We start from the raw sequence: 13626 nt of genomic DNA, 5'->3' as shown, positions 1-13626 counted from the left end.
GATAGTCTGTAGAGATGCACCAAATAGACAAGTGCCACTTTGTTGAACATCTACTTTTTGTCACCTGATAGTTAGTGGAGAATATCATTGGACTATCCAAATAAAGTGTTACCGCAGAATATAGTTTGATTAAATTTATAATACATGTATGAATATATAGATGGACATAGCCTCAACAACCTGCATTAGGGCCATCTTCATTTCCCATGTCATATAGAGCAGTGATTCTCAACCTTTTTCATATCAAGGACCCCTAATGTAGTCCACATTAGGCCCACAGACCCCCATTAGACCCAAATCTGAGAATATTTTTGTTGTCAGATATGATTTTGTCCAGAATTCCATGACTATCTGTATTGTAGGTAGGGAGATAACAGTGAAATTATGATCAAAACAGTTATTCTTCTACATTCTCTAATTGTGTTAACTTCTTGTAAATTAAATAATGGTGAAGTTTAACAATTCATCATTTTCCTGGGGACCCCTTGGAACCCCCCTCAAGGACCCCTGGTGGTCCCCGGACCCCACGTTGAGAACCATTGATATAGAGCTTGTTGTTTTACTGTTTTCTGCCATGCGGTTTCTTTTCATCTTGTTTTTTGTTGTTTTGATTCTTTTGAATTGAGATGTTTTCCAATATCCTTGTTTTTTTTTTTTATCCTACTTGACTGCACCTCTTCGTTCAATGTTTTTTTTTCTGTGTTTTATCACTTTACTTTATCACTCTATCATCAGGAACTGGGAATGACTTTCCCTGTGAGATCAGCCAATAGTAGCCTACACTATGAGTGTAAACTCTGACCACCAGTTATTATTGGGGTGTTGATTTTGTGCTCTTGTGCTTTGAACTGATGTATAATATACAGCTTATTTTATTTTAGATTTTACAGCCTATCTTATTTCCTCTCTGTGACGTAAAACAGAGCGAACCACATATCTGTATGGCACTTTGCAGGGCTGTCTGTTTTTAGCCTTCTCCAAAAGCCACGTGAGGCCTGTCAGAAGTGCTCCACACCTCACTGGGCATGTGTCACTTAATACAGTCCATAGAACAGTTTGGGGAAACCTTCCAAGTTTCACATTTCCAGACCTGCTGGCTTTAAGATGACTGTGCATGTTCTACACCAGTAAATTGTTGGCTTATGCTTGTCATGTCTGTCCACTGGATATGTTTATGATTTAGGAAAGATATGCCAGACTACTTGCCCAGATACAACCTGTGTGAGTATAAGCAAAACCCTCCCCAACTCCTCTGGAGTCTTGCATTTCCCACGTAGTATCTGTGTCACACCGCAAGAAGACAGGCATAAGCAGGTGTAAGGTTGACATTTTCGAGTACACATGGAGCAAGAGAGAAGAAATGCAAATTTTCAATTGCAATATATTGAATTTTAGAACGTTAATTATCACATTAGCCCATAAATGTTATTGGGGGGAAGGGCTGATAGATAGAGAGAGAGGTGGGAGGAGGCAGCTTGATGATTTGCAGTTTTTGAGTTTACTTCACCAATTCATTGTCACTTGTTAAAACTGAATAAGGGGTTTGTTTGATCCCAACTGTGTTACACACAATTAATGACGAAACTGCGTCTACTTTCAACATTCTTATCTGCCCATGACAGACGTGCAGACAGACTCATGTCATTGGATACAGGCTACTGACACAAAATTATATTTAGACCTGGCAAGAAAAATAAAGCAGAGGTATCAGGCATTTTCCCCATGCTGCTGCTTCCTTTTTTTTTTTTTTTTTTACAGTTCATATTAGTCAGAAGCTACAATAGAAATTATTTTTTTTTTTACATTAATCCAATTTGTCATGAATGCCAAATGCAAGGGGTCAGTCAGTGTAAACAGATGACAAATTAACTACCCTACATGTTGCGAATGCTTCAGATGAAACACTGGAAGCCTAGTCTTCTATTTCAAGATTACGCTGAGCATGAAATCTCAAGTCAAGTACGCTTGCTTAGAATGTGATCAACAGAGCAGCGCTGCGTTGTGCTGAGAGGTTATTACAGATTTGATGAAGATACTGCAACAATGGATACTTTGTCAGAAGATTTTGTGAGGACAGATGTGGACACTCAGATGACAGTGTTGACACAGGAAGATATTAGTGAGCAAGACCATGAGACCAGCGATGAAGTGGAGGACCTTCGAAACAGGTACAGATCAATAAATGTGATCAGGTTAATGCATTGTTATTAATATGCTTTCCTGGATACAGTGCTGTGTTTTATAGTCAAAGTTGCCTGTGTAATGGGGATTGCGTTATAGTTTTCATAACAGTATGAAAGTTGTTAAGCAAAATAATTTTCTTTATTTTACATTATCAACAAATCCCCACAGTTGAATCAGTCAATTATATCAAATCAGCGGCTGAAAGGCAATGATTTATTTGAGAGTAATAACTGCCCATATGGAATGGCCAATTGATGGAGGAAATTCAATTAGTGTCACTGACCTGTGTGTGTGTTTGTCTGTTTATGAGTGTGTGTGTATGTGTATGCCTCTGTCTGTGTGTCTAAGTATGGGAGAGAAAAAGAAAGGTAAAAGTGAAAGACATTTTCCTTTCAATATAAATGTAATCAGTTAAATAAAATACCAGTGATTGTTTATATGTTTTTGTTTTGCACCCAGAGCAAAATATCATGATTGTTTCAGAAAACCCATCACAGAATGAAGTAAATGAACAATTTCAAATGTCAAAACATTTTCTAATCCAGTCAGTGGAGACTCAAAAATTGGAGGTAAGAGCACAGTGAAATGTAGAATGTTATAGCATATGGCCCAAATATGTGTAGCTATTAAGTCTACTGTATATTACTGTATGTTATTTTTTGGCATTTTTGCATTCACTGGATAGCTCAAAGAATAGAGAGACAGAAAAGACCGGGGGGGGGGGGGGGGGGGGGGGGGGGGGTGACGTGTGACAAAGGTCCTGAGTAATGAAACATGAAACAAATTTTAATGGAAAAAAGTAAACATCACAGTAAACAACAGCATCAGCATTTAGCTGATGTTATCCAACGCCGCCACTCCTTGGTGATTGTTCCTCCTCACCACCATGTTGTTTGTGTGCTACTGTGCCTTCAGTTTGCGTGAGGCCGTCCACGACGAGACTGTCCGGCCTAAGATGCAGTGCCTGATGATGGACGCTTCCTTCTCCATGGTAACTGTGCAGGGTGAGGACAGCGGCATTGAGTGGGAGACCAGCCCTAGCCGCTGCACCACGCCTTGGGCATCTGAAGCCGGAAACCCCACGTTGGATTTCAGCTCTCACGTTACAGTCCGGCCCACAACACCTGGGTCTCTTCCAGCAGGCAGGATTATCATTGTCATGGATGAGCAACAGATATCAAGACGGAAGAAAACTAAAGAGAGAGTCAGTGATCAGAAGAGCAAGGCAGACAGACAACGAGAACTTGCTGAAGAAGACGCTGACGCAGTTTCAGGGAGGCCGGAGTTAGTGGGAGTCTCCTTGCCAAATGTGAAACCCGAAGGAGAAGGAAACGAAGAGGAGGTGGCAGATCCTGTGGTAGATAAAGAACAACAGCTATTCAGCTTGGTCTCCGAAGGCTCAGAAATCCTCAACATTGTCGTTCCTCCTAAACTGGCAACTGTGGATGAGGAGGAGAGCAAAGAAATGGTGGACAACCTTTCTTACCTGGAGGAGATTCCTGTTACTAAATCCAGTGAGAAGACCAATGACAAGCTATTTGACCTCAACAATGAGCTGGTAATCTCAACCCAAGCTCTACCAGGATCGGGTGCAGGTGGAGGTGAATGGGCGAGGACCTCACACCCCATCGGTCCAAATGTGATGGATCCCCCGGGGGCTCCGGTGGCCAGACCTCCAGGCAGAGGAGCCGTTGGCAACGTGGACTACTTTGAGAAGTTCACCCTGATTGATGCCCAGGCCCCAGGGAGTCCTGCCGTGACCACAGAGGGACAGGAAGAACTCTATGCAGAGGAGGCCGGTGAGATCCAAGACACGAAGGAGCCTGTGCAATCCAAAGAAAGCAACACCGCAATGACTGGAACTGTAGATACGAGAACCGCAGAGGAAGAAATCAGCAGTGAGCTTCTAGATGAAGTGTTCTATGGTGGTACGGATGATATCCTAATGAAAAGCGCTCTAGACAGAGAAGGATGCGAAGTGACTGAGGGTGTGCCCTCGAAGTTCCCTTTAAAAGAGAGCGGTTCAGCTTTGTTTGGAAGCCAAGAGGACATCCTTACCCCGATCTTTCTACCCGACGGCCCCCCCAAAATTATCGACCCCATTTTGCTTGAAGAGCCCAAAGCCATGGCCTTCCTATACACAGACCTGTATGAGGAAGCGATGGGCAGTAGGAAAAAAGAAGAGGATACAGAAAGTATGACCTCGGAGAAGTCGTTCCACAGTAGGCATTCAGACAGGGAGGCCAGGGGTTACCTGGAGAAGTACGTCCTAAAAGATGAGACTCCTGTGTTGGAAATGGAACCAACTGAAAAAGACAAATTAGGGGAGAAATTAGAGGGAGGAATTCGGATGTTGTCAGAAGATTCGTACAATTTTGGCGATTTGCATTCAAACCCCGAAAAAGGTGAGATGCCAAATGCTGAAGAGGAAATCACAGACTTTTTCAGGTCAAGTGCCAATTCTTCTCCATGTGATGTAGAACCTTTCCCCCAATCACTAGAAGAGAATGACATTCAATCAAACACAAAGAAAAAAGCATCAAAAACAACAGAAAAAGTGGCTCAACCTGCTAAAATCACAGCGAAAGAGAATGTTGAAATCCCAATAGATCCACTCGAGTTCTTCCCAGAGGAACCAGATTGGGGAAGTTCCAGCCTGGACGGGCATGATGACGGTGCGCCCATGGTTCAGGAATTGGGAAGACAAGCCTTGGAAATGCACAAGCCAGTCGCTCCTCCCAGAAAAAAGGTAGCATCATCTCCTAAGTCATCTCTGGACCTGACACCTCTGACCCCAGTTGACATTATTGAGGAAAAAGAGGAGGCTGGTGGAAAGGAACAGAGGGAGGAGGAGAAAGAAACGGCATCACCGGCAGAGACTGCCGACGAGGGAGACGGTGATGATGTCACTCTATCCCAGGTTGCCTTGATTACAGGAGCAAAAAATGAGGCTGAAACAGAAGTAAAAGACAACAACAATGAAACAATTGACACAGAACCAGCTCTGGTTGAAGGGAATGACACTGAAACCGTAGCAGAGGAAAGGGGTGAGACTGGAACAGCTAAAACACAAACTGCACCAGAAGAGGTAGATACTAAATCATCTGAATCGGCTAAGGCAGAGGTTAAACCGGAGAAACAAGGGGATAGTTCAACTGAATCAACTAGAGAAGGGGAAAGCAAATCACCAGCTGCCTTAGTGACTGAACCAGCTAAAGGAAGTGGACAGTGTATTATACTTTAGTGTAGCAATTTTCACAAATCTAAGCACTATTGTGTCCTTGTTTAATGTGAAAAACGTGATTAGAGTCACATTCAAGGTTTTGAGTAAAGGTACATTCTTAAAATTTCATACACAAACAGAGTCATAATGTAGCAAATTTCTTTCCTTTTGTCCTTTTATCATTTCTACCAGTTTCTACCATGCTGTACTTATATGCATATTCAGGATCATGACAGTAACACAGTCGTCGCCAAGCGATCCCCTAATTTATGGAGTTTCTCCTGGAAGAGGATCTTTTCCTGTGTATGAGCAGTGTTCATGTTGCTCCAGGTTAATTCAATAGATGGGTGTCAACTGATTGAGCAATGGGGTGCATGAATCATGGAGTGGTTGAAGGGAGAAGTTTGGGTCATGAGTGTGAGTATATATGTGTGTGTGTGTGTGTGTGTGTGTGTGTATGTATGTATGAGAGATGTTAGGGTGGATCTTCAGTTATAAATAACCCTCCCTGGCCCTTAACCTGACACCACCTCTTAACCAGAAGTCTTTGTACTGTGTACCCTCTTCTCATCTTTTAAACTGAAGAGGATCAGAAAAGAGACCCAATAAGTGTGTAATAATGTGTGTAATAATGAATGCATTATTATGTTCAAGCATCACCTTCTTTAGACGGATTGTCTACAATGTTTGCAAGACGCTTTTACATGATGTAGCATAATCTTTTATGTTTCCCAAGCTGCATTCTACAAATAAGACAACCATGACTTCAATCTAGATTAAAACAAAGGAGTCCAAACCTTAGACTCTAGCTGTCTGTGCCTCTCCCTGCATTATCCACACCAAGGCCAGAGGGGTGTGGTTAGACACACAGGACAGTACAACAGTTGCCACGAACTTTAAACAATTGCAAGAAAGTATTTGAAAGTATTTCCCCCACCCATCTGGTAATCAAAGCAGGTTAAAACAAATGCTGAGAATTATTTGCTAATATTATCAGAGCTAGGCCTGATAGAAGTGGGATCTTCTCAGGTCCCATCTGCAGCTGAGCAGTGAGCCATATTTACCATGGGGAGTGAGTCTTGCATGGCAGTAGGGCTGGGCCATATGGTTGAGTTTTTTTTGGATATTGATATATAGCCTATAACAGTATGGCTCAAGTATGCAAAATCACGTTAAATAATCAAATTAATTGAACCGAATGGTAATGTTAGATGTGATGGCAAACAAAACTGAAATTCTGAAATAATATTCATAAAGCATAAAATGTGCTTGTTATCATCATTTTAGACGGCAGATTTGTGTGTCACGATATCCAAAAATCACCATATCATCATGGACCATCATGGATCATCATGGACACACACACACACACGTCATGTGTGTGTTTTAATGAATGCATTAAAAAAATAAATAAAAAAAAATGTAAAGAGAACTGTGAAAATATTACTAGCAAGTATTTTGTCTGTGGCGGACCACTGTTTTAAAAGAAGTGAAGAAGTGGGATTATCTGTGACCGATCCACTCGCGTAGTCTTTAACATGGGCTTTGGCGACATCTTGCGTTAGAAATTTACGTTTCCCTGTTTTCTGACTTTTTTTTTTACCAGTTTTTTCCCGCCTCAGCGACAGATGGCAGCAACGAGTTGATTGCTTACCGTCAACTTGCCAAATCAAGACTCACGGTCATAGACTTAGAATAGAAAGAATGGATATGCGAAATGTATGCACTTTTCCCGTCAAAGTTACAAAGTAAGTGCCATAAAATAAAATGAACAAAACATAACATAAAAAACACAACTACTAGGTTTATTTTTCATAACCATTTCATTGCTTAGGCTGCAATATTTTTTGCCTGCTTACAGTTTTAAATGTAGGACTTTAACTTGAGTTATACTGGAAGTTATATTGCAATGAATACGCTATTTCTACTTTTACTAAAAACATTTCAAGTACTGTTTCTGCTATTAAATAATCAACCATTTTTATAATGCTTTTTGTACTTTATTTGAACATAAATATATAACCAATAAAAAATAACTACATATCTACATAACAAATCACAATTACACTAATGCAACTATATATAATAGTTATATATACAATAGTTATACAATAATAGTTATATATACAATATACAATAACTAAACTATATACACAAAAGTTAATGGGTGCTGATGGATGTCACATCTGCATCAAACCCGCTGGAGAGCCAGAAGCTCGGTCTTATCGGAACCGCAAGCTGTTCCCTTCCATCCAGCTGCAGGCCGTATGTGACCACACAGCCACGTCCAGTGATGATCTGTCGGTTTCCCTGGCTCCGTGCACAACTCCAGGGTCCTCCAGCACAGTCCCTTGTATCGGCGAGGGGTGTATCCACCACAGGGCACCTTCCCTCTGGGTGATGGAGGGTATCCATGCATGGAGAGGCCCGTCTCCCTGGTGACACCTTATAAAAACCCAGTCAGAGGAGTGGCACAACACAGGTTAATGTATTAATTATTTTCCCATATGTGAGTAAAGTATGTGAAAGGATTGCTTGCGATAATCCATTTTAAATAAATACTTACCTGGCTTGACAAGTTCAATGCCATGCTAGAGCTCCCTCTGTCTTTGAGCTAGCATTTGGCATGATGAAGGCCAGGTGGAGGGCCATCTTCCTCCACGCCCTGGAGGTGGACACCACTTCGTCCCTGATGTTGTCATGGCTTGTACAATTCTGCACATCTGTGTGAGCAATGGGGATGTCCTACCGGTGGAGGACGGAGAACCTGGTGAAGAGGAAGGAGGAGATGGAGAGACAGTCAGTGGCAGTGACCTGAGAGACCAAATTGCTGCTCAGCTGTCTGCCTTGCAGGAGCACATGGGCGACCATGACTATTTTAGTTTTGGTTTTTTTAAATTATTATTATAGGAGTAATAGCAGTTGTAATGGTAGTAATAACAGTAGTAGCAGTAATAGTAGTAGCTTAGTAGTAACAGTGGAGGTAGTAATACTAGTTGTAGCAGTAGTAGTAATAGTTTAACATTCAGGCTACTTCTACAATATAATTATTGTCTGTTGAATAGCCAACTGGTATAATTTAGGGATGGGAATGTTTTCACTACTAAACAACAAAAAATGCTTTTGTCAGCTCAACTTACTTCCATCCATTCAGGGCGCTGTTTTTAGCCCTGTGAAGTGTGGACCAGTCTATAGTCTGGACCTGCACCTGCCGGACCTTAGTGAAGGCAGTGGTATCCTCCGTCGACCCTTTGAAATGGTGAAGTTCAATAATGGTTAACCAACGATCAAACATTGCGTTTTAAATAACTAACAGTTAAGGCTATAACTTACGAGCTTTTAGGCTATAATTCAATGGTCTGCTTAGTAAGCTAACATAACGGATAGGATTACCTCAAAAAGTCTGTTTTCAGTGAATCCGAAAGTCAGAACAAATTTCTTCAATAAGCATTATACATCAAAAGAGAATGGACATTCAGTGACTAAACTGTCTACTTCTCGGTAGAAATCTGAGGTTAAAAAAATAACAATAACTTACATTTGTACACGAACTCCGGGCTGTTGCTCGCCATTTGTTTTTTTCTGTCAGCGCTGTGGAGCGGACGCACGGGATTGTGGGATATCTCAATCAAAGAAGGATACGTCTATGCTGCCTTCAAAACCAGTTGGAGGCACCTCAGCAGGCAGCATTTTTGTAAATATTCGGTTGAGACATGACTTGATGCCTCCGAAGGCTGCCTGATTAGACGGCATTTTAGCCGTTTGTTTCTATGCTACAGCTCATGCTCGGCGCTCTGTTTATGGTAGTTGTTAGGTAGCTAAGTTGATGCTAGCTCTATTTTAACTCCGCGATGGAAGCAGTCCCTAATTTCTCCTTGTCGGTCTCTTCGGACGAAAACGAACCAGTAACTTGCGACAACTCCTCCTCGGAAGATGGACTAGTCGACGGGTTTGGCGACCTAGCTGCCCTGCCTGTCGAGGTTTGTGAGAGACGACCGACATGTGTACGATGCCGGTGAGTTTAATTAACTGGAAGCTGAATGCTAGCTAGCAGGTTAGCCGTTGGACAAGCGAGGAGATATCCCTCATCTCCCTTTTCTTCCTCAAGTAACAGATACGCTCTAATGAGGCAGCAGGTTTATGTACAGAATGACCAAGACCAGCTAAAACAGAAGGGGCTAGGCTGGGAAGTACAGCTATCACAGCTTCTGGTCTCCAACTTTCCTCCCATGCAGTCGCCCTCAGAAGGTGTGTCTCTGTCCTTTTCTGCCACTGCATCCCTTGGAGGTCTCCACATGTCTGTACATAGTGCAGCACCCAGCAGAGGTGAGCCCTGAGTTACAATGCCCTTGACATTAAATATGATTGTGCACGTTCAAAACACAGCTTCTATGTCATCAGTCAACTTTTGAACTAACCCAGTAGTCTGTAACCTTGTGCCACTGAGAGCCGTGTGCGTACAGGTTTCCACTGAAACCACACAGGACACCAGCTGATCAATCACTAGCACACATTTAACCTGGGAGGGAGAGCTAACCCCTGAACTCAGATGGTGTAGTGTTTGGTTGAAATGGAAACCTGCATACACATGGCTCTCACTGGCACATGGTCTCAGACCACTGAACACTAACCCCTGGTGTGCTTTCAGGAGAGTAGAGTACTTCGCACAGTCCCTCTCCTTGCTGCGTGTTTGCCACCGGGAAAATGCAATGTCTTAGTTGGAAGGAGGTTTAATGAAGAAAAGTAAGCAGTACTTCTTAACACCCTGAGGACGATTTCTGTGTTATGTGGATTACAATACCATTGTCACTGAAATCTTAAGTCCAAGATGGTATTGAGATTTGCTCTCTTTCCTCTACTCAGGCACCCAGATCTAGCTGCAGTGTGTCGGGACAGCAGAACGTTGATACTGTACCCAGGCCCAAAAGCCCAGAACCTGGAGGAGCTAGTGCAAAACCAGGGGGGTCAGGAAGACCAGGAAGTGGACGCTGTAAGACATAACATCATCATCATAGATGGCACGTGGAGCCAGGCTAAATACATGTTCCTCAGAAACAGCCTGCTCCATCTGCCTAAACAGGTATGTGTGACTGTGTACTGACATGACCCGAGTGAGAGTCTGGGTTCTGGTGCAAAGAAATTCAAGATAATAAATTGCTCATTTCGGTCAATAGCTGAAAGGAGTTTAAAAAGCTCTGTCTTTAATTGTGTAGTGTAGGCCTCTTAAAGCTGTACATACTTTAATCTTTTTATCTAAAAAATAGACCTGGATTCAATGGATCAATGTGTGGATTAGGGTTGAACGATTTTGAAAAAATATCTAATTGCGATTATTTTGACTGATATTGCAATTGCGATATGATTTGCGATATTAGAGGGAATAATAATAATAATTTTTACACCATTATTTTCATTTTCATTGAAAAATGTATTAAAATGATTATGGTGTGATTTTTGCGGGGATCTGTACCAAACAAAGATGTTTTCTTAAGTCTGTAGAATATGATGTGTAGGCCAGGACATCTCTGCAGCACGACAATATTTAATTTAAAATGGTATTTTGACACACATTTCGCCTTTAACAAATATTGCGCCTCCTGCGATTTGAAAATTGCAGTAGGCCATATTGTGGTTTCGATAAAATTTTGATTAATTGTTCAGCCCTAGTGTGGATGACTTCACTGGATTAAATGTGTTTTGCTTTTGTGCATCTATCTTAATTGTACCAGCTCAGAAACTTTTTTTCATCCCCAGGCTGTTTTCCTAGCCCTAAATTCATAAAAGGCAGTATCTTGTATATGCCAACATTGGTATAGAGAGAGAATAATACACTTACACGAAATGTGGTTTGGTTAACCAGGTGCAACTCAGTAAGGCTCTGTCCAGTCAGTATGTGATCCGCACACAACCCTCCAACATCTGTCTGTCCACGCTGGAGTGTGCTGCTGTCGCCCTGTCCATCCTGGAGCGGGATGACGACATCCAAGAGGTGACAGTCCTGAATAACTATTATTATTAGATTATTACTATGTAAGGTGGAGTGTCCATCTGCTTTGAAACATGTATTTGTTCCTCAGATAGTAGAGTGAACATTAACAGTATAGGCAGGTAAGAGTGAAGTCTGATCTAAAGCCATACAGCCACAGTACATAGATGGATTCCCAGTAGAGTGCACTGGTCCATGCAACTACTAAAGAAGTTGGTGCCATTGAAGCCTCTGGCTAACAGAGGATGCGTTACAAAAGAAATAGGATAAATGTAATACATTGTCTCCTCTCCTGATTGTGTTTTTTCATCACGCTTCCCTTCCCCATGTATTTGTCCAGGTGCTGCTGCGGCCCCTCCGAGCTCTCTGCTCCTTCCAGTTGCAGCACGGCGCTCAGGTTCACCACAGCAAGGAGCACCTACTGAAGAACGGCATGTATGACAAACCCATGCCCAAGAACAAACGCAAGATAAAGAGGATGGAAAAGCTCGTCACTGACCGAAACATTTGCCCAAGATGAGGGACTGACTGATCCAGAAAAGCAGACTTCACCCATCTGTGTGTGTGTTGGCAGCTGGCTGGTATCTGGATAGCATAGACTGCATCGTCAGGGCAGCGTGTAGCAGCACCAGGGTAAGGGCAAGGGAAGCACCGCACTTTTTGGGAGTTCTTTTTGTTTTTTTGTTCCATTTTTCATCTTCAAGGATAATTGCTCTACCCTGGTTAATGTCATTTATGCATTTATACATGCATTTAAATAAATTAATGACAAACGAAAGCTGCAGTTGGAGTGTCATAATGTGACAGTTAATGAGTCAGGTTTCTGACTTTCTGACTTTTTTAATAAGCTGTTGTATAGTTCTTCCTTGCAATTTATTATTATCATGCTGGTTTTGTCATGATTTAATTTATATGGCTACACCTGCTCTTTCTTTTTTAGGTCATTCGGCAATTTTCAGTAATGATATTTAGCTTTTTTGTTTTTAAAATGAGCTACATTATACAGTGTTAGCTGCACTAGGGATTTGTATCAGATATTACTTGCAAAGATTAAAGTGCTACACTGACTGCAGATGAGAAGATTTTCCAAGCCATAAATAACATCTACTGAATGAACAAAGTCTACGTAGACCTTATTTTCATTTTAGGTCTCTAACTTTGCCGTTTCATAAAGTGGAAACTATCTGCTCATTTTTAGAACTGGACTATGTAATTTTAGTAAGAAATAATGATTTGATAATAATTTGCAAATGCTGAGAACTTGATCCAAATCCCTCATATCCCCAAAACAAAACGTAACAGTAAATAAATAAAACAAAATACAATTGTAAAATAGTAAACCAGCAGGTTTACTATTTACTATATACTTTTTTTTATATTTGAATGTGCTGGGATGATACACCACTACAGTCATTATTTGAAACTGTTCCAAGGATCAAGTTACAGCTGTGGAATTGAAATAATCTGACACAGAGAGACACATTCACAGAATTTACTTCTCTAAACTACACAGTATAGTTTTGCCAAAAATCGTTTTGTGATGGCTGAAGCTGCTCTTTTTCTGACTTTTGTACAACAGACAGACCAGTGCTACAGAGTGAGCCCACATATTTAGATTTATTTTTATATTTCACTATTTTGTACTCTCTCTGACACCGGGCCATCGGATTGCGCTGTTTTCCCTCAATTAAAATTGTTCTGAAAACTCTGAACAAGATCTTTACCTGCTCCTAAGCCACAGGTAATAGGTAATATGTGTACTGTGCAGACGGGAAATTGCACGGTTCTGTAGGTCCTGTGGGACGGTTCGTTTATGGACGATGAAATGCATTTAAAGGATAACATTTGATACTTTTTGAAAAAAGAAGTCATAACAATGTATCAAGACTGACGAGAACAAAACGTGGAGGGGAAACAGTATTGTCCTTAACGGCGCCGCTGGTGTAGTGGTATCATGCAAGATTCCCATTCTTGCGACCCGGGTTCGATTCCCGGGCGGCGCACGGCTTTTTACTTCACTCCACTAGTCTTCAAAGTATGCACGCGGATACAATCAACAACAACAGTAAGACCAGACTATGTACTTTGTTTTCATTAACAGCTGTCAGTATTCGCATTGCTGACTGCTTTCAAGTTGCCTTCGGCTGAACTACAGTGGCGTACAGAGCACATGCATGCGAAGCGTGTATTCGCCCCGGTCTCTCCGCCATCTTTGTCGCCTACCTTTTGTTCA

At 41.7% G+C, this 13626-nt stretch overlaps 1 protein-coding gene, 1 long non-coding RNA gene and 1 other non-coding gene across 4 annotated transcripts; 2 read left to right on the top strand and 1 right to left on the bottom strand.

Moving 5' to 3' along the window:
* Positions 1 to 7449: 7449 nt before the first annotated feature.
* Positions 7450 to 9019, bottom strand: LOC139648535 (uncharacterized). 2 transcript variants are annotated; one of them, XR_011695578.1, is made up of 4 exons: positions 8946 to 9019; positions 8548 to 8656; positions 7974 to 8174; positions 7450 to 7852 (listed from the first exon to the last, which is right to left on the bottom strand). It is a non-coding gene; the product is annotated as an uncharacterized lncRNA (long non-coding RNA). The 2 variants fall into 2 exon arrangements; XR_011695577.1 differs by having other exon boundaries at positions 7450 to 8174; positions 8946 to 9017.
* Positions 9020 to 9101: 82 nt separating this feature from the next.
* dtwd2 (DTW domain containing 2) lies at positions 9102 to 12411 on the top strand. Its single transcript, XM_071524695.1, has 6 exons — positions 9102 to 9422; positions 9643 to 9733; positions 10056 to 10150; positions 10271 to 10487; positions 11268 to 11396; positions 11734 to 12411. Exons 1-6 carry the CDS (start codon positions 9259 to 9261, stop codon positions 11911 to 11913), a joined length of 876 nt encoding a protein of 291 aa, XP_071380796.1. The 5' UTR covers positions 9102 to 9258; the 3' UTR covers positions 11914 to 12411.
* A 914-nt stretch (positions 12412 to 13325) lies between these two features.
* On the top strand, positions 13326 to 13396 carry trnag-ccc (transfer RNA glycine (anticodon CCC)). Its single transcript has one exon. It is a non-coding gene; the product is annotated as a tRNA-Gly (tRNA).
* Positions 13397 to 13626: the final 230 nt, after the last annotated feature.

The sequence above is a fragment of the Centroberyx affinis genome, unplaced genomic scaffold (assembly GCF_046629955.1).
Source record: "Centroberyx affinis isolate AG114_WGS23_722 - 3 ecotype Tasmania unplaced genomic scaffold, CSIRO-AGI_Caff_v1 ptg001223l_1, whole genome shotgun sequence".
Taxonomy (NCBI): Eukaryota; Metazoa; Chordata; class Actinopteri; order Beryciformes; family Berycidae; genus Centroberyx; species Centroberyx affinis.
Note: the sequence above shows the minus strand (reverse complement) of the source record. Positions and strands in the feature narration are given on the sequence as shown.